This window comes from Podarcis bocagei, assembly GCF_964188305.1.
Source record: "Podarcis bocagei genome assembly, chromosome: 6".
Taxonomy (NCBI): Eukaryota; Metazoa; Chordata; class Lepidosauria; order Squamata; family Lacertidae; genus Podarcis; species Podarcis bocagei.
The window spans coordinates 26,404,302-26,424,144 of NC_138130.1; the positions used below are offsets into that span (position 1 = coordinate 26,404,302).

Below are 19,843 nucleotides of genomic sequence, written 5' to 3' on the forward strand. Positions count from 1 at the left end.
AGTCTCTTCGTCTTGCGAAGCACAGCTATTAGCGGCTGTAAGAAAATGGAAACAAACTCGCAAGACGTTTCGTCTTGCGAAGCAAGCCCATAGGGAAATTCGTCTTGCAAAGCAGCTCAAAAAACGCAGAACCCTTTCGTCTAGCGAGTTTTTCGTCTTGCGAGGCATTCGTCTTGCGGGGCACCACTGTAGTGCATTTTGAAATGCAAACTGCATTTCAGCTGCAGTTCGCTTAAGTCCAGCAGAGTTCAATGGAGTCTAATCTCAGGTCTGCGTGCCCAGGACTGCAATCTTAAATAATATGGTGACACTGAAGAAACATTACTATCATACTGCAGTTCTTCCAAACTCTCTGGACACAGTTTCAGTGATTTCATTTACATTTTAACTAGTAGACTCTACAGGATGCTTTCTTCTTGGGGGGGGATGTGTTAAGTCTTTTTCTCCACTTTTTATTAACATTTTTGCATTACTAGCTAAAATCCATACATCTTATATCATAAAATAAAAATATTTAATAGCCAAGCTTTGAATAATGCTTGTGGGGTGAGGAACAGAGAGAATTGCCTTAGATTATAATAGAGGCAGTAGTTATTAATACATCATTTACATACAGGTATCAGTTTCGAAAATGCATTTCATATTGTTGGAGTTCACAACAGGCTAGTATAAAATGGCTGGTTTCCAAATTCCAAGGCCCTGCCTGGAGCTTATATTTGGAAGAAAAGTAGGAGACTTGTATAGTTTGTAAGTTACCTCAAGTAGAGAAGCAAGTTCCTTTTCTTTTATGTTCCAGCGCTGCTTTGCATTCACCCCCAGGTCCTGTTTCCCTTCTAATGTCCAAGTGTTCTTGTGCATCAATATTTAGAAACTCTTTATACACTCTTGCATGAAACCTGAAATTGCCTTCTAAAGATGGCACCAGTCCCTGCCATCTGTTTAAAGATTTACAGGTCAGCCAGCATAGTCCCTACAGTCTTGCTGAAATGCATGGAGGCCACACCTCATCTCAGTAGAGGGCATGCAAAAAAGCTTGTTTCTGAATCCACATCTCCGCTACCTTAAATGCCCTGGTCTTCATCAGTTCCTTCTCATCTGAACAACTGGTGCAACAAATAAAAGGCCATGCTGAATGTTTAAGAGAAACCCAGCAGAAAAGAGATATTTTACTGCAAGGTGTTCTGGATTAGTATTTTATATATTATTTACCAACAAAGAATGATGTGTGTTTCTGGCCTGAAATTAGATCCAAGTCTGTATCTGTAAATCTTCATTCGAACAAAGTCCAGCTCCAAAAAAAATCAGCGAAATGGAATTTTGTTAACCAACACTGCTAAAAAGAAGCCGTCTACTTCTGAACAATGCTTTGATGCAGTGAAAAATATCTGCCACTGATGTTTCAAGTAAAGGCTGGAGGAGGCTGTAGATCAATAGGACACATGCTAACTCTACTGAGCTATATAAGCCAATGCTTTGACTTGGAATAAGGAACCCTTCCATGTTTCTGACCTTCTAGGTACTTCTGGAGATATGAATTCTGCAGAGATTGCTCTCTGCCTGATCCGTAATTCATAAACAGGCTTGTTTGGTGCCAGCTACTTTGAAACAAGACTGAATCTAGTCTGGAACACTTTACACCAATGTGGAAGAAAGTGGATATATAGAAAAACTGTAGCATGGATTAGCATTTAACTGCAACATCAAACTGTAGTTCTTACAATAGAAAAGGGTTTATGTACGATTCAGCATCTTGTTAACAAAACACCCTCCCTCTAAACCCTGGAGTTTTTGATCTAAATCCTAGTGCCTTTAAGCTTTAAGTTATTCTCGAAGGGTGTGCTGTTTTTGAGGCAGGGGCCTTCTATCTCCCCGTGCCAAGGGATACCAACTACTTATTGGTAAAAGCAAATTTAAGCCAACTCACCTCTTGTGCCACTACAGTAGACAGTGCTATTTTCACTTAATTCTATTTTCTAGATGGCACAGTTGAAGCAGTGTTTAAACTCTTGAGGTGCTGAAGTAGAGTCAAAGGATTCCATAAGTGAGAATACAGGAGAGCTGCTGTAATAAATGACAGATTTACAATTGTTCCTCCCCACCACACCACACCACACCAATCTTTTCAGAAAACAGGCAAAGCTTCTTGCTTTTAAATTTGAAGTAGACAGTTTTAAGAATTATTTCTGCCACCCAGTAATTCAAGGACGAGGATTCTCTCAGCCAGGGTAATTCAAAATCCATTATATCGCCACAGTATTAAGTCACTCAGTCTGTACTTCTTATTTTTATCAGCTCTTTTCCCGTTCGTTACTGGGCTCTCCAAGTTCCCATGTAGAAGTAGTACTTCTGTCCTGCATAAATACAAAAAAAGGAGTGTGTGTTAAACACTCACATTTCCTTTAACACAAACCACTTCTAGAACTCAAATATGAATTGGAAAAGCCTCTACTCAGTCCTTTTCATGCTGCGAAGTAATGCTGTATTGTTCAATAGGCCTGACTTCCAAAGTAGGCCCCACAGGACTGTAACTCTGGCTTCAAATGTGAGCATACTGGCTTACCCTAGACCAGAGCATTCAAAACTGTGTTACAACACATTAGTGTGTTGGCTGCAGTGTGCAGGTGTGTCGCACAAATGCTCCCCATGCTCCTCCCGGGACTGGAAAGGGGTTAGTTTAACCTCCGGTTTGTTAGTAAAACTGAATTACTGTCACAAAATAATGCAAAACTGAATTACTGTGTCGTGAAATGATGCACGTCTAAAAAGCGTGTCACCAACATGGTAAGTTTTGAAAGCTCTGCCCTAGACCAATGGGAGAGAACCTGTGGGCCTTCCAGATGTTCTAACCCCAACCACCATGGCAAATGGGTCGGGGTGATGGGAGCTGCAGTCCAGCAAACATCTGCGGAGCCACAGGTTCTCTCACCCTGCCCTAGACTCATCGCCATCTTTTCACAGGCTCACTGCCTCTGCGATAATGGAATAGCAGTCACAATTCATGTTTCTAAGATGCTTCCCTGATGACGGCTGCAATCCTATGTACACTTTCCTGGGAGTAAGTCCCAGTGAACACAATGGGACTTACCCATGAGTAATAATATATAGGATTGTGCCATAAATCAGCAGAATGTTGACTTGCTAGCAGTTAGTAGTAGTAGTATTACCCTGCCCCAGTCACTCTGGGCAGCTTGCAACCAATATAAAAACATAACAAAACATTAAACCTTAAAAAGCTTCCCTATACAGGGCTGTTTTCAGATGCCTGTTAAAGGTTATATAGTTACTCAGCTCCTTGACTTCTAATGGGAGGGCATTCCACAGGGAGGGTGCACCTACCAAGAAGGCCCTCTGCCTGATTCCTTGTAGCTTCACTTCTCACAGAGAGGGAACCGCCAGAAGGCCCTCGTGCTGGATCTCAATGTCCAGGCTGAACAATGGGGGTGGAGACGCTCCTTCAGTTATACAGGGCCAGGTTATTTTATTGAAATGGCTTAAGCTTTTCTGAGGTGGTGGTGATAAGAGACACCTGCTGTCACAGCACCGACTAACAAGAATAAACCTAAACCAGCATTTGGTTTTTGGGTCCTCCTTTTCGGTTGTAAAACCAGGAGGACCTTGCTACAACAGTCCTCTTCCTGTTTTACGCCTGGTTTGTACCCTCAGCACGGCATGAGCAAGTCCACACATAAGACTGGACCAAGTACACAAAGTTTTTAACAGGACCTTTGGCCCCCAGTCTGCTTTCGTGGGTTGCAACGCAGGTTGCTTTTGCCATCATCACAGCTCCCTCACAGAAGCCCAACTTACTCATAATAAAAAGGGCTTCTCGGATCCAAATAGTATGCATAAGAACAGAGCACTTTTGCACATTTATTTGCTCTTCTAAAATTTACAAACCCCCACCCCCAACATACCCCTTGCCTGGCACACAGCTAGTACCTATGGGGCAAGTAAACTTTGTGGAGCACTTTTTCCCAAAGCCAGCACCACTCCTCTGCCTTCACAATGCGACTACAGGAGTGCTTGAATATTTTAAAAATTTCCCAAGGGCTCTACAGAACAAAAGAGGCTCTTCAACGCTCAACAGTTGTTTCCACTGAGAACTGCAAAGGCAGCTACAAAGGGCAGTAATAAGGACTTGCTGGCTTCAGCCAAACGTGACGACCATTCAAGTTTAAATCTACTGTTGCTCCTATTGTATTTTAACCATTTAGGATGCGAGGGGGAAAGCTGCCTGTTCCGGGGGGAGTGGGAAGGAGGGAGAAAAGATCACAATAAATCCCTATTCCTAAAACAACCCACAGAGGAGATATGCCAGAAATGTTCAGCCAGGAGGATTTGGGCAGAGAAAGAGGCGAACCTTTATGTCGATGCCGTATATGGCTAGATCTCGACGCAGGCTGTCACACGCTTGCAAGAGGGGCGCTCGGTCCTTCAACTGTTGCTGCCTTTCGGTTTTCTTTTGCAGCCGGGCTTCTTTCGACTGAGGGGCACCATCTGTGGACACGCCCCCCGCAGCCTCGGGTGCAGCAAGGGCAAAACTGCGCACTTTGGTTCGGAAGCTCACCAGTTCATCTATCACGTTGGAGAGCATGGCTGAATGTTCGTTTTCTGGAGCTACCTGTAAATCAAAAACCCGAATTCAATCCCAACATGCAACATACTTACACAGGAAGCCAGCTATGTGCGGCATGTCCAGAACGGCAACAGGAGTACCCAGACATGTAATTTAACTGCATACATTAAAAATAAGTTTTTAAGTAAGATGCAAAATGGGCTGTATTATGCCTGTTTTGATTGCCATTTCTAAACAAATAATATTACTCTCGATTAAGGGGTATATAAAGGTAAAGGTACCCCTGCCTGTACGGGCCAGTCTTGACAAACTCTAGGGTTGTGCGCCCATCTCACTTAAGAGGCCGGGGGCCAGCGCTGTCCGGAGACACTTCCGGGTCACGTGGCCAGCGTGACAAAGCTGCATCTGGCGAGCCAGCGCAGCACAAGGAAACGCCGTTTACCTTCCCGCCTGTAAGCGGTCCCTATTTATCTACTTGCACTCGGGGATGCTTTCGAACTGCTAGGTTGGCAGGCGCTGGGACTGAGCAACGGGAGCGCACCCTGCCGCGGGGATTCGAACCGCCGACCTTTCGATTGGCAAGCCCTAGGCGCTGAGGCTTTTTACCCACAGCGCCACCCGCGTCCCCAAGGGGTATATATATCTTGTTAAAAAGTAAAAAAGTAAAACAAAACAGTGAAGGCCCTCTTCAAATGTAGCAAAAAATCCTACAATGAAAGCACCTAGTGCAGAACTTACATCTAAGCCAGGATGACAGGTGATTTGTACAGGTGTGTATTTCACCCTATAGACCAGGGGTTTCCCAACTTTGGTTTCCAGCTGTTCTCTGACTATAATTCCCATAATCCCTGACCACTGGTCCTGATAGGTAGTGATGATTTTATTTAAATGAACATTTTTACCCCCCCCCCCTCCAAAAAACAACAACACATATAACCAAGTAAAGCAATGTAAAACAAAGCACAATCACATTGCAGTAACTAAAACCAAATAGACACCAGGTGCTCATCAACTACATCACAACTAAAATGAATACATTAAGAGATAGTTATCAGGACTTTCAGAAAAGGAAAATACATCCTATTTAGTGTTTCTCATTTTCAGCCTTATTGTTTTTGGTTTCTAAGCCAAAGACTAACACGGTGCTTTGGAATTGTATCAATCCAGATAGATTTCTGAGGATCAGGTAGGATGATAATTTTAATTTTGATTTTTTAAAAAAAGAAGTCAAAAACAACAACAAACTTGATGCTAAATCACCTAGGGACAGCCCTGTGTTAGGGTGAGTAACATATAAAAATTTATATGCACATAAAGATGGAATCACCTGGAAACATGTTTTTTCCCGAAGGACAAGGGACCAGGCACACAGTTTGTTGGAAGCCTGGTTTTGTGACCCTACAACACCTAACTACAGCTCCTCGGGGTCCTCTTGAATTGGATGGGGCTTACTCTCAGGTAAGTGGGGTGGTTTCCTACCTGTCTTTCCTCAAGGGTGATCCCAGTTGTGTGAAGGAATTCCATGATGTAGGAGAGAATGGCTCCAAACACAACAGCGCTCCTAGGCGATCCACTTTCCTGATTTCAAAACACACAAAAGAGCTGATGTAACGATAACATCTCTCCGCACACGGACAAAAGATGAAAGCGAACAATACTCTGCGGGAATCTATTTATCTGCTAGATTGCCTAAACCTCCTCCTTTCCAAGAGCGAAGACTTCTTAACCGCAGTAACTAGCCGTAGAGCAGAAGAAGAGGAGTATTTTAGGAAAACAAAATGCCGCTCGTATGTAAGCCGGGCCGCACTTGTAAGGCCTAGGGGGCAAAGTTCGGGACAGCAAGGCATTTCCTTGAAGCCACTTTCCCTTCTGCAACCCTTGCTATGAGATTTTTTTAATGTATATTATCTAGGAAAAGCTCAGAAATAAATACCTTCCAAGGCTTCTTGGATAAACTGATAGGATAAGCTTAGGCAGTTGAGCATGAGACTCTCAATCTCAGGGTTGTGGGTTCAAGGTCCAAGTTAGGAGAAAAATCCCTGCATTGTAGCAGGTTGGACTAAATAATAATAATAATAATAATAATTTTTATTTATACCCCACCCTCCCCAGCCAAGGCCTGGCTCAGAGCGGCTTACAAGCAATAATAAAAACAAGTTGGAATGAATACAACCTAAAAACAAAATTAAAATACAGAATTAAAATATTGAAACATTAAAATATTAAAATGTAGCCTCATCACAGGAGGAGAAGGAAAAGAAAAAAGAAAGAGAGGGAGGGAGGGAATCAAATTGGCTCCAAGCCAAAGGCCAGGCGGAACAACTGTGTCTTACAGGCCCTGCGGAAAGAAATCAGATCCTGCAGGGCCCTGGTCTCATGAGGCAGAGCGTTCCACCAGGCCGGAGCCAGTGTTGAAAAGGCCCTGGCTCTGGTTGAAGCTAATCTAACTTCCTTAGGGCCTGGGACCACTAGGGTGTTGCTATTTATTGACCTTGAGGCTCTCTGTGGGGCATACCGGGACTCTGATAGCCCCTTCCAACTGTACAATTCTATGATTCCATCCAGTATTTTACATCTACATCTTTTGCCAAATTATGAGGTCATGGCTGTCATTAACAAAGAAAGCTTATCAGACTGTGCGAGTGTGTATATTATAAACAGGACTGACTGCGTTCCATTATTCTGCAGTGGAGGCATGGGGAGTCAGAGGGATAAATGTGGGGGTGAGGGAAGCCAGCACATGGAAGAACCAAGGAGAAAGCGCCTTGCAAGTGATCAGTGCAGAGATTTAGCAAGAGTGATCTGTTCTTTCTCTTGTCTGGCACACTGGACGGCGAGAAAACAAGTGGGAAGACAGAAAAGAATTGTGTCCCTCATCACGGACCTTTGCTCTTCTGACTATCCTTAAGGGAATGTAGCTTTTGACCCGTCCCAAAAAATCTTTTCCACCACCATATTATTTTTCCATCTCCGCCATATCAAGCAGTTGGTCCTTTACCTTTCTCGCCCTGATCTGGCCACAGTGATCCATGCGACAGTCACCTCCAGGCTTGATTATTGTAACTCGCTCTATGCGGGGCTGCCCTGGAAGCTGACCCAGAAACTCCAGTGGGTGCAGAATGCTGCAGTGAGGCTCCTTACGGGGTCCTTGCATCCAGTGCTTTACCAACTGCACTGGCTCCCGGTGGAGTACAGCGTCAGGTTTAAGGTGCTGGTTTTGACCTTTAAAGCCCTATGTGGCCTAGGACCCTCATTCCTACGGGACCACCTCTCCTGGTATGCCCCGCGGAGGACCTTAAGGTTCACAAATCACAACATTTTGGAGGTCCCAAGTCGAAAGGTGCTTAGATTGGTCTCAACTAGGGCCAGGGCCTTTTCAGTACTGGCCCCAACTTGGTGGAACGCTGTCACAAGAAACTAGGGCCCTGCGGGACTTGACATCTTTCCGCAGGGCCTGCAAGACAGAGCTGTTCCGCCTGGCCTTTGGTTTGGACTCAGTCTGACCCTTATGTTTCCCTCCCCTTATGGTTTTGATCTATGGGCTGCCATTAAAATGAGGCTGCATTTTAAATTATATTTTAATCCGTATTTTAATAAATTGGAGGGGTTTTTTTGTGTGTGTATGTGTCCCCATTATGTTTTTATTGTAATTTTACTAGTGTTAGCCGCCCTGAGCCCAGCTCTGGCTGGGGAGGGCAGGGTATAAATAAAAAATTTTTATTATTATTATTTTGATTCTGCAGTTCTGTGCAATAGCACTAACACTGGGTTCAACATCTAGCTTTGCCAATCTCAGTTCTCCATTTAAGTGCTCCACACACATTTCCAGCTTTTACTGTCGCAAAGGCCATGCACAAAACAGTGTGAAAGCCATACCTATTGAAACCACAGAAATTCAAGAGCATTTGAAGACTCCTATTTCGTTCAGCAGACAAACAGGGCTTCCCAGCTTTACTCGTCCATCGTCTTGAGCAGTCAAAACACTAGTTTGTACACATTTGCACAATTTATACAGGTTACTGAGGCCAGCTTTTCTCATTGCAAAGCCTGGCTAACCATAATGAAGGATTTTTGTATTTTAAATGCTTGTGTGGTGAGTGGGGAAGATAAAATTCCTGTACAGTGTTTTACGATACAGCCTTGGTTACATAACAGATCTCGGGCAAGTCAAGATTTGGAGGGAAGCAACTTCACCTTAGTGAAGATCATAATTCCAAGAAATCAATTTAACAAGGGACAAAACATTAGGAAATAATAATAATGTCGCAGATGATGGATTGCATGCAGATATTCACTGAGCTAGAATCTATACTGCCAAGATTCAATACTTTTTTAAAAAAAGCCAAAACACTGTGTTCTTTTGTTAACAGTTAACAGTGTGTGTGTTTGTGTGCTGTACGTAGATAAAACTTTACTAATGCAATCAGATGGCTCACTAAAGTGGCTTACATAAAAGGCACTTTAAAAACAGTAAGCATGGAACTACAGTGGTACCTCAGGTTACGTACTTAATTCGTTCTGGAGGTCCGTTCTTAACCTGAAACTGTTCTTAACCTGAAGTACCACTTTAGCTAATGGGGCCTCCTGCTGCCGCGGTGCCACCACTGCACAATTTCTGTTCTCATCCTGAAGCAAAGTTCTTAACCCGAGGTAGTATTTCTGGGTTAGCGGAGTCTGTAACCTGAAGCGGCTGTAACCCGAGGTAACACTGTAAAGAGTTCAGTGCTCCAGAAGTAGTGGCCATTTAGAACGTTACCCATTAGACTCAAAATGAGAAGGGTACCAAGCAAGTAGAAAGCAGGCAGTTTCTCCCAAAACACACACACACACACACACACACACACACACACACTTCAACATTTTGCCCTGGGCAGAATATTCAACACTCCCTGAATATCTGGTGCCATTTAATAACTAACTCACCAATTCTAGACATTAACGGGCATGAAGATAGGCTTAAAAGTAGACCGACCAAAAAACATTTGCTCGTAATTTCTTCCACGATTGGGCCCCAACGTGCTCTGCACAAGCAGGGTAGCACTTCTGCCTATTCACGGTTGCCTTCCCAACACAATACAGTGGTGCCCCGCAAGACGAATGCCTCGCAAGACGGAAAACTCGCTAGACGAAAGAGTTTTCCGTTTTGGAGGTGCTTCGCAAAACGAATTTCCTATGGGCTTGCTTCGCAAGACGACAATGTCTTGCGAGTTCCTGCTGGTTTTTTTTCCTCCCCCCCCCCCTTTTTCTAAGCCGCTAATTCGCTTATCAGCTGATCCGATCAGCAGATAAGCCACTAAAAGCCGCTAATAGCGCTAATCCGCTAATCCTTCAATGGGCTTGCTTCGCAAGACGAAAAAACCGCTAGACGAAGAGAATCACAGAACGGATTCTTTTCGTCTTGCGAGGCACCACTGTACATAAATCCCCAATCTTCCTATGACCTCTGTGGCAATTACATGCCATTCTGGAGGAAAACTTTTTCTTTTTTTTTGTAAATATAATCCTAGCGCCATACTAACAGCGGCCACTGTACCTCATCATCTTGCCCCCATATATTAGCAACGTGTTGCTCTGTCTGTAAGCAAACCAACAGGGATGAGCTGTCTATGGTGGCTTGGAGCCAGACTCCTTCTGGTTCTCCTGCAGCGAAGCCCACCACTAGCGACCAACAGGAGCAAGTCGTCCTCCTGGGGGTGGGGACAACTCTTGACTTCCAAGTTCAGGATCACTCTGCTCCACCTGGATGCTATGTCCTTCACGCTGCCACCAGTGCTATTTTTCTAGAAAAAGAGGTGCCGGGACTCACCATGAATACCTGCCTTGTTCTCTTATCATGGAAATGGTGCCCACATGAGAGGTGCCAGAACTGAGTTCCGGCGAGTTCCAGGTGGAAGAAAGCCCTGGTGCCAGTCAGTTCACACCTGAAAATCTCTACCACTACAACAGTGCTGGAAGCTATTTTTCTTTTAAATTCGCAACAAGCCAACATTTGGGCAAGAAAAGGGGAAAGAACAGAATAAACTCAGGAAAACAACAGTTTCTATGAAAGATTACCAGGGTACTCCCCCGTCTCTCTCTCTCTCATATAAATACAGTCGTACCCTGGAAGTCAAACGGAATCCGTTCCGGAAGTCTGTTCAACTTCCAAAACGTTCAAAACCCAAATCATGGCTTCCGATTGGCTGCAGAAAGCTCCTGCAGCCAATCAGAAGCCCCGGAAGCCCCGTCAGACACTCAGCTTCCAAAAATAGTTCACAAACCGAAACAGTCACTTCCGGGTTTGCAACGTTCGGGAACTAAGCTGTTCGAAAACCAAGGTACAACTGTAAATACATAACTGAACGGTGTGATTAGTGAAGAAAAAAGGCTCGTGTAAAAGTTCTTCAGCTGCCTAAGAATACCAAGTAGCAGGAACTTCCGGGTTGGCGCGATTCGGAAATGGCGGATTCCCTCCGAGCTGCGGAGGGAATCGACTCAACCGAGGACGGGTCTTTGCCGCGCCGGCGACGCGGGGACCCTTAAAAACCGCAGGCGCGGAAGCCTGCGGACTGAAGACTCGGCGGGTGCCTTAAGCGCCCCCCCGATCCACGAAGAGCCTTTTTAAAGGCTGCGGAGAGGATACGGAGGGCGGCGTGGCACTGAGAGTCGACCGCTACCTCGGTGGAGTGAAGCCGCGAGCCATGACCAGAGAGCGCTGACTTCCTTCCTTGAAATTTGGACTGAAAAGAAAGAACCCGTGAGTAAGACGGAATTGGATTTTAAAAATATTACCCTGAATTGGAGACGACCGGGGGGTGTGCTAAAAGGAAGTCCGCACCCCCCCCCTTGCAGACGATCTAAGCAATGACAAAGTGCTAAGCTGGAGAGCCTACCCTTGGAGGGGTGAGTTAAAAAGGACACTAACTTCCAAGATTCAGTTATAAGAAATTTTGAGCTGGAGAGTGGAGACTGGGAAGCCTTCTTCTTGTCTTAAACAACCCTCGCTCCCGGGCCCGGGAACGTCCTGTCTCTGTGCCTGTGTAAGAGCTGCGGAGTTTGACAGCTGTCAAAGCTGTCAAGCGGGCAGTTTAGAGTGGAAAAATTGCTATTTAAGATCCCTCTGGACTAAGATGAGTTACAATTGAACCAAGATTGTTGGAAACAAAGTAATAAAAATAAGTTAAAGGATTGTTGGAGAAAAGACTAATAAGTAACCAGATTCCCCCTAGGGGGAATTCTGTGAAACTACAATGGATACAATGGCTGTGGATGGAAAGTTACTAGTGGAAATCGAAAGGATGTTTCAATTGGTGGGAACTCTACAAGAGCAGACCTTAGCTATGAATAAACAACTTATGACCTTGACTTCTGGAACAGGCAGCTCTGCTGTATGTATTGAGGACCTGAATGAGAAAGAATCCACAGCTGAATGGGAACTGATATCTGAAGAGGTGGAAGAGACTAAACAAGAAAAAGAGAAAGTAAAGCTGGGAAGTAATAACCAAAAGCCGACATCTGTGGAATACAAGCAAGGAGATTTTTGGATTACATCTACCACAAGTCTGCGAAAGATGAAGAAGAAGAAGGAGGGGGCCCCGGGAGTTTATGAAATACAGGAACTTAAAACAAAGAAATATGACTGGGGCCTCCTTTCTGACTTTGACTTTGAAGATGCAGGATTTGTGGAAATTTTTCAGCAGTGGCTTTCAAATGTCCTTGTGGGAAGAGAATATGGTTTGATGGCGAAAGAACTCTTTCCAGAATTGATGACCGACATAAAAGACTACCAACAAGACCGGCGGAGAGGGACTGAAAGAGATTTGAAAGCCTCGGACGTGAGGAACCCAGGCTAAGAACTGCTATTTTGGATATGTATTGGGAAGGGACAAAAACCGGGGATGGGAGGGAGGGAAGAAGAGAATCTTAAAATCACTCAAGACCTTTAGGTTTAGTTAATATGACTTTCAATTAAGACAAAATGAGAAATCGACGGAAGAGAACTTGAGTCCAACTTAGGAAAAATCTATATTTTGTTTATAAAAAAGGTAATAAGATGGTTAAGAGGAGAAACACCAAATTGCTGACACAATCTTGGGAATTGGGATGCACGAGGGGGGGGGGGAAGTCTGGGAATAGGGTTAGGAAACTAGGATTTTCGGAATTTATACATGTTCTTGTCTTGTGTCTTTTTTGTGTGTGCTGTGTCTTTATAAAAGTGGAAAAACCAATAAAAAATTATAAAAAAAAAAGAATACCAAGTAGCAAGAAGGAAATAAAACTTTTGGTACTCTGAAACACGGCAAAAGAGGTTTGATTCTAGAAATGCAGTTTGTATAAATGCCTGTCTTGGGATGTGGCAGAGGGTGGGGGAAAGAATCATTTGTCTTTATTTTTCCTTGCAAGTTTCGCCCAGGAAAATGATAAAACCAACCTGTCAGTACAGAACTGTTTAGACAATGGTCGGTTTCTGATCTTCGTCTCCTAACGGGTTACCTTAGTGACGGCCTTCAGCTGCCTGTTGCCATGGTGAATGAGGTCCATAATTGCACCAATAGCCCTGGGGGTGTCAAAGTCATCGGCACATGCAGACTTCACCGCTGCTTTGGTGTTGGCTAGCCTTGGAGAAGGAAGGGAAAAAATTAAGACAAAGTAAGTAGTGTTGTTTTTTAGAAAAACCCCAGACATAAACCGACCGGCTAGTTAAAATGCACTTTTGGCAGGATGTATCCCAGGTTAAGTAGTTTGACCAACAATTTCACCAGGAGGCGGCAAAGTTCCTGCTCCAACTTTTCCGCGGGGAGCAAAAGTGCTTCACACAAGCTGGACCAAGTGCCATTTGGTAAATCACTATTAAAGGAGGACGGATGCTTCTCTAACAACAGAAGGGACAAATGAATGGGAGATTATAAGACTTCCTGCTGTCTGTTACCTCTCTGCAGCCCATCTTCCAGGCACACTGTACCTGCGTTTAGGACAAATAAAGGTTCTGGAACTAGCAAAACTGACGGATATAATAAGGAGAAAATCCAAAACTATGGTTATGAAGCAATGGGAGTTCTTAAATGATTATTTACAAAACCAGGGCTCGACTACAAAAATCTGGTTGTGTTTAGAATAATCTTGTGCGTAATATAAAAAATACAAAGTGAGACATTAAGGAAATCCAAAGGGAAAATATGAAGAACAGAGGATCTGACGAACGGATTATTAAAAACGCGTGAGGCAAATGGTGGAAGTCTTTAAAAAAATAATACTTTATTTAAGGTAGATAAGGACAAGATGAAATTATACAATTGAATATAAATATAGATGGGAAACGGCTATGTGTCGTGAATACTTATCTACTTTTAAAAAAGTTCACCTATGATCTTTTTCTTTTACTTCGTTATTTTTTCTTTGTTCTTTTTTTCTTTTTTCTGATATCTTATCTTTCATTTCACTCCTTTATTGTGAATAGCATTTTATAGAGGTATAAATAACTGTAAATATGAAAAGAGACAAAGTATTCTCTAATTTTTCCCCTTGGTTATATTTTTTTTCTTTTTCTTTTGTATTTTCTTTTGTTGTAAATCTGTATGTTTTCTAATTTGTACTTAATAAAAATTATTATTATTATTATTATTATTATTATTATTATTATTATTATTATTATTATTAAAAAGGACAGATTAAAGTTCTTAAAACGTTTCTGCAGCCATCACGCCTAGAGGTGGCCCTGAAATCTGCCATTTCTATACCAAAGGTGTGCATCAGCAGGGAAGAAAAATCAGAATGGCTACAGCTGTCACCAACCAATGGCAGGGGCTTGCTGGGCAATATTCTGCCACGTAACTGATGCTCTATAAAAAGACTGGGGAAGCCCCCTTGAACAAACTCCCTTCTGCTAATCATTGTTACATTTTCACTGCATTCTTTGAGTAGAGAACGTTGGCATTAATATGTGGGTGTTTACAGTTCCGGATGATCTTTGTCAAGGTATAGGTTTATACGTACACTAACATTCTAGTCATTTTAAGACCGCCATTCCTGGACTTCCGGTTTGCTGCGAGGGGAGAAGGCAGCCGGTGCCTTCGCAGTAACCCGGTGGCTGCTTTGGGGAGTTTTGGGGTAGTTCGAAGGCAACAAGCACCTCAAAGAAAGTCCTGGGGACAGCCAGGACATTACGGGGTCCTGCAGTGACCAAAGCAAGCTCCCAATGGGCCCACTCAGTTCTGTGAGGAGCCGGGCCGTCCTGGCAGTCGAGCCGCGGTTGCTGGGCTCTAACGCACTCCAGCAGCAGGCTGCCTCATTATTCCTCTCTCAGGAATTCGGCCGGCATGCATATCTTTGGTATGGGGAAGCTAAAATCTGTAAGAGTTTTATGAACCACATTCTCAGGAAGAATTTGTAGAGAGTCTGGGAGAAATGTAAAAATCTGCTAGAAAGGAAAACACACCTTTATGGCAAGCACCCATCGGAGCAATTACAATTAAGAGAGTTAATATGGATAGACAATGGGAATTGCTGGACTTTGCAGAACCTAGACTGAAACCTACGGAGAAGTTAAGGAGCCATGTTACAGATTGGTTACAATACCACCAGATATATGATACGTTTAAGGTAGTTTTTTTTTTAAAAAAAAAGGGTTTTCAGACCAAAGCTCACAATTTGAAAAAGAATGGTTACAAAATAAGGATAAACATTTGTCTAAAATGTATAATTTCTTATTAGAATGGAAAACAAATGACAAGCTATTTACAGCATCAATGAAACACTGGGCAATAGATATAGGTCACAATATAGACCTAAACCTCTGGGAGAAACTTTGGAAAAGTGATCTGAAATTTCCTGCGTGTTATTCTCTGAAAGAGAGCTATTTAAAAATAATCCATACATGGTACCTAACTCCCAGTAGGTTGGCTAAGATGTATAAAGCAGAATCAGCTATGTGATGGAAATGTAAAGTAGAAGGAACCTATTTCCATGTGTGGTGGACATGCAGAAAAGTGAAGTACAGTAATAATGGGCAAAGAATTATAACAGGCATAGGGAAACTCGGCCCTCCAGAAGTTTTGGAACTACAACTCCCATCATCCCTAGCTAACAGGACCAGTGGTCAGGGATGATGGGAACTGTAGTCTCAAACATATGGAGCACCAAGTTTGCCTATGCCTGAATTATAATGAGCTGAAAAAAAATGTTTAAATTTACCTTCCCAAAAAAACTAGTGTCCTTTTTGTTGGGAATAACCCAGACACAAATTCCCAGGTCCCGGAAAAGTTTATTTATGTATGCAACAACAGCGGCCCGTGTTTTGCTGGCCCAGAAATGGAAAGTGAGTGAGGTCCCTTGTAAAGAGGACTGGCAACTTAAGATGTTAGAATATGCAGAACTTGCAGGTTTAACCCACAGAGTAAGAGAGCAAGAACAACGTATATTTAGAGAAGAGTGGAAAATATTTATTGAATATATGGAAAATAATTGTACACAGCTCAAAATGCTGGCGGCATTAAAATAAATGCAATGGAAGGAGAAAAAGGGAAGTCACTGGATGTTTCAAAGTTTGAATTTTTAAAAATTTGATATGTAGAAAAATGAAAAAACTCTCTCTCTCTCTCGACAGCCATACCTGCGGCTATATTATTCAATCCCACCAAAACTGAGAATGAAGCTCGGTTGATACTCCTAATCTCCACAAACATGGCTACTGCAAGTGGCCAGAGTAGAAATGCAATTCCTAGCATCCAATTCATTAAAATTTGGAAGACATTAGCATTATTGAAGATAATATACGGTATTAAACTCGGGGAAGGAAGATCTATAAATCTGTTTCTTGAGGAATAGGAAAGATTTATGTGTTATTGGAAAAGAAATTACAAAGCGTCAGAAGCTGGTGTTCAGAGAATATGGCTCTTTTCACTAATGCAACTGAATAGATTTTGATTCATGACCATATAATCAATCAATAGAAAAGATATGTGACAGCCTTGCGTTGTGCCTGGACTCTCTTTAAAACTATTAAAAGAAAAAAGTGAACAGGGTATGCTAATTAATCAAAGCAAAGACAACTCAAGGAAGGCTAAACTACAAAACAGAAGGGGTCAAAATACACACAGCCGTGAGGAAAAAACAATACTGTACTCCGGAAGCAAAAAAAACCTAACATGCCAGGAACAGGATGAGTTAAAACTTCTTTCTCTGATGTGCTTGTCATTTTTACTTGCAGGGATTATTTTCTCAATTTGTTTATAGGGAAAGCATATAAAGGCACTTGGTGCGTGCCAGCTGAAGTGGTAACTTCTCAGGATTTTATCACATACCAGGCCAATAACACACAACACAACAGGCCTTCACACTCACTTCTCCCACAGTAGATCTTCTCTAACGGCTTCACACAAAAGTTGTCCTTTCATGTAGGCATGTGTACTGCTCACAAAAGAAGAGATTGTCTGAAGAATGTTCTTTGCATCATTCATGCTGTCATCACTGTATTCAACAGCTAGGAAAATAAATTCAGCTTTATGTTGTTCCGTCAAAGCATCAGCATTATTATATAAACAGAGAACAATGGTTATGCTACTATTAAAAACTATTAATCTCACGTGGCTCAGGTGTGGGAATGGATTTAACAGCCCCCTCACTCTTCCTACCACCAGCCAACACAGGGCTACATCTGAAAATTGATTTGACAAAAAAACCCCTCACCCCCCCCCAAAAAAATCATAGCACTCTCAAAAAAAGTCCCCAACCCAAAAATTATGCCTTATAAATGTGCACACAAAGCATACACCTAATTATGACTTTATGGATAGTCCATATCTACTCAAAGTTGTTTTCCTTACATGATCTGTATCCACTCCGTAAGCAAAACATCCTAAACTGATCAGGTGAGAACATCTTCAGGAAATCCTAAAGACAAGTGAAAAAGAAATACAAATTAAGCTCTAGCTCTCCTTATAACCAACAGTTATAAGTAGGCCATAAAGGACATCACCAGTCATGGAAAATAGTCTCCATGACAGAATCCCACACGCTGCAAAATCCCAGATTGCATGCAGTGGTCAGTGTTGGGCTAGGACTTAGAAGACCACAGAAGACCCTTGCAGGGTTGTGAGAATAAAATGGGGGGGAGGCAGGCCACCTTGAGCAACTTTGAGGAAAGGTGTGATAGAAAGGAAATCATCATCATCCAGCCTTCAATACTCACATGAATTAAATTTTTGCGTACAGGGCTAGGATTGCAAGTTTGGGACAGACCTTCCAGTTTACAACAGGAAGACCTTCGTTAACAAACGCAATCCCAAGTCTTTCCACACACCTCAAAGCTCCAGACCCTCTGCTATTATATACCTCATAAAGAGGATTATATCAAGGCAGACAGCGATGCCCGTTTCCACAAGCACATATTGCGGCAGAATCTGACAAGGAATTTTGAGTTTTCACTTAAAGTGGAAAAACCCAAGCTTCTAGTTTTCATTTAAAGTGAAAAAAATAAGCCTCTAGTTCTCACTGCTGCAGAAATGTCAGAATGCACAGAAACACAGGGCTGCAAATGGGCCCCATGTCCGGGGATGGAATTTAGGCACCTGCATAAACTACAGTCACTTCCTTCTGGCTATGTATCTTCTAGTTACTGCCTGCTAAACTTCCTCCTAGTGCCCATTAGTATTTCACAAAATTAAAAATGTAACCCAAATTTTACAAAAACACAAAGAGCAGGTTCAGAATAAAGTGAATTTTGTGTGTGTATCTAAACACATGACATGTATCTGCCTCATTTTACAGTCTGAGTGAAATATCTGAGTTTGGCTTCCTAGGTGTAAGAAACGCAGATACTCTCACCGCTCAATATTAGACAGTATTAGACAATATCCTGTCTTCCGCGCAGGACACAGAACAATATAATATACTGTTAACTGTTAGCAACTTAAACTAAACTCGGGGTGAGAGTATCAGGAAGGAAGCCTCAAAAGAACAAGCACAGCTTGACAGACACTATTCAACTTGAGTCCAGAAAGAGGGGGAAACGACGCCTGACTAGGCCTTTGGAATCTGTTCATTCCTAAATGTGAAGGAAGACAAAAGGAAAGCAGTCAATGCTGCAGATTTTCAGGGGGGATTTTTCCACACGAGAGTTTTCTCATGAATAAACAAGAGAAAGTCTGGGTCAGAGGACTGAAACTCACCTTCAGGAGTTTATTTTTTTTCTTTAAGATGCGTGAAGAAAAATTACCCATCAATTACTATGCCAACTAGCCCATCCAAAAGATTCCCCCAGTTACAATATACAACTGATTTGCGAAGGACATACAAAAAAATTCACAGGCAAACAAAATGTCACCTTTGCGTTCCAAAGGATTTATCACGATGTCCTCTTCCCAACAACATGCAAGCATTTTTAAAGCTAGCCTTGGGCCACACTGGCTGAGGCGGAAGGAGTTGAAGTCTAAGTACATCTGGAAAACTATGCATTTTCCCACCTCTGCTTTACACTTCCTACCGCTTGTTTACTCAAGACAGCAGGCCTGTTAAGTTTAGTGAAGCTTACTGCCAGGTACGCTTGCAGCCTTGGACTGCTAACCTGAACACAGCTGGACTCACTGCACTGGATGGCGCTACACTGGACCTCAAAGTTGTTGCAAGGGAAAACGATGGCCTCCTCTGAGCAAGAGCTGGATATAAATGTTGTTAGACTCAACTCCCACCAGGCCCAGAATCCCATGGTCAGAAATGATGTTCTAGTCCAACAACTAGAGCCCAATGATCCTCACCCATCCCTGTAACAAGTAACACTACATTTTAAGATGCCTGTTAAACGGAACGTTTTGATGTGGTGTGAAGAATCATGGATACTGTAGAATAACCTCAAGGAGGTGCCCAAGGATTCCTTGGAGGATGAGTGCAGTACAGCTACAATAGATATACAGAGCCGTGTTCTCTTTGATACCTGTTTAATCCTCCGTCATCTCTGTTTAGACATAAATTCATGAACCAACGTAAAGGTAAAGGACCCCTGGACAGTTAAGTCCAGTCAAAGGCGACTATGGGGTTGCAGCACTAATCTTGCTTTTAGGCCGAGGGAGCCGGCGCTCGTCCGTAGACACCTTTCCAGATCATGTGGCCAGCATGACTAAACCGCTTCTGGCGCAATGGAACACCGTTATGGAAACCAGAGCGCATGGAAACACTGTTTACCTTCCTGTGTTTTCGAACTGCAAGGTTGGCAGGAGCTGGGACAGAGCAACGGGAGCTCACTCCATCGCTGGGTTTCGAACCGCCAGCCATCTGATTGGCAAGCTCAAGAGGCTC

The 19,843-nt window shown here is 43.0% G+C and overlaps 1 protein-coding gene across 2 annotated transcripts in view; it reads right to left on the minus strand.

Annotated features, from left to right (window-relative positions):
• Positions 1–591: 591 nt before the first annotated feature.
• Positions 592–19,843, minus strand: part of CARS2 (cysteinyl-tRNA synthetase 2, mitochondrial) — a 35,018-nt gene continuing 15,766 nt past the window's right edge. For both annotated transcript variants that reach the window (XM_081198405.1, XM_081198406.1), the window contains exons 10-15: positions 17,377–17,443; positions 16,895–17,033; positions 13,049–13,172; positions 6,056–6,154; positions 4,361–4,621; positions 592–2,351 (exon numbers count right to left, since the gene is read on the minus strand). In XM_081198405.1, coding sequence (XP_081054531.1) covers positions 2,289–2,351; positions 4,361–4,621; positions 6,056–6,154; positions 13,049–13,172; positions 16,895–17,033; positions 17,377–17,443 — 753 coding nt within the window. In that variant the 3' untranslated portion in view covers positions 592–2,288. The remainder of the gene's footprint in view (positions 2,352–4,360; positions 4,622–6,055; positions 6,155–13,048; positions 13,173–16,894; positions 17,034–17,376; positions 17,444–19,843) is intronic.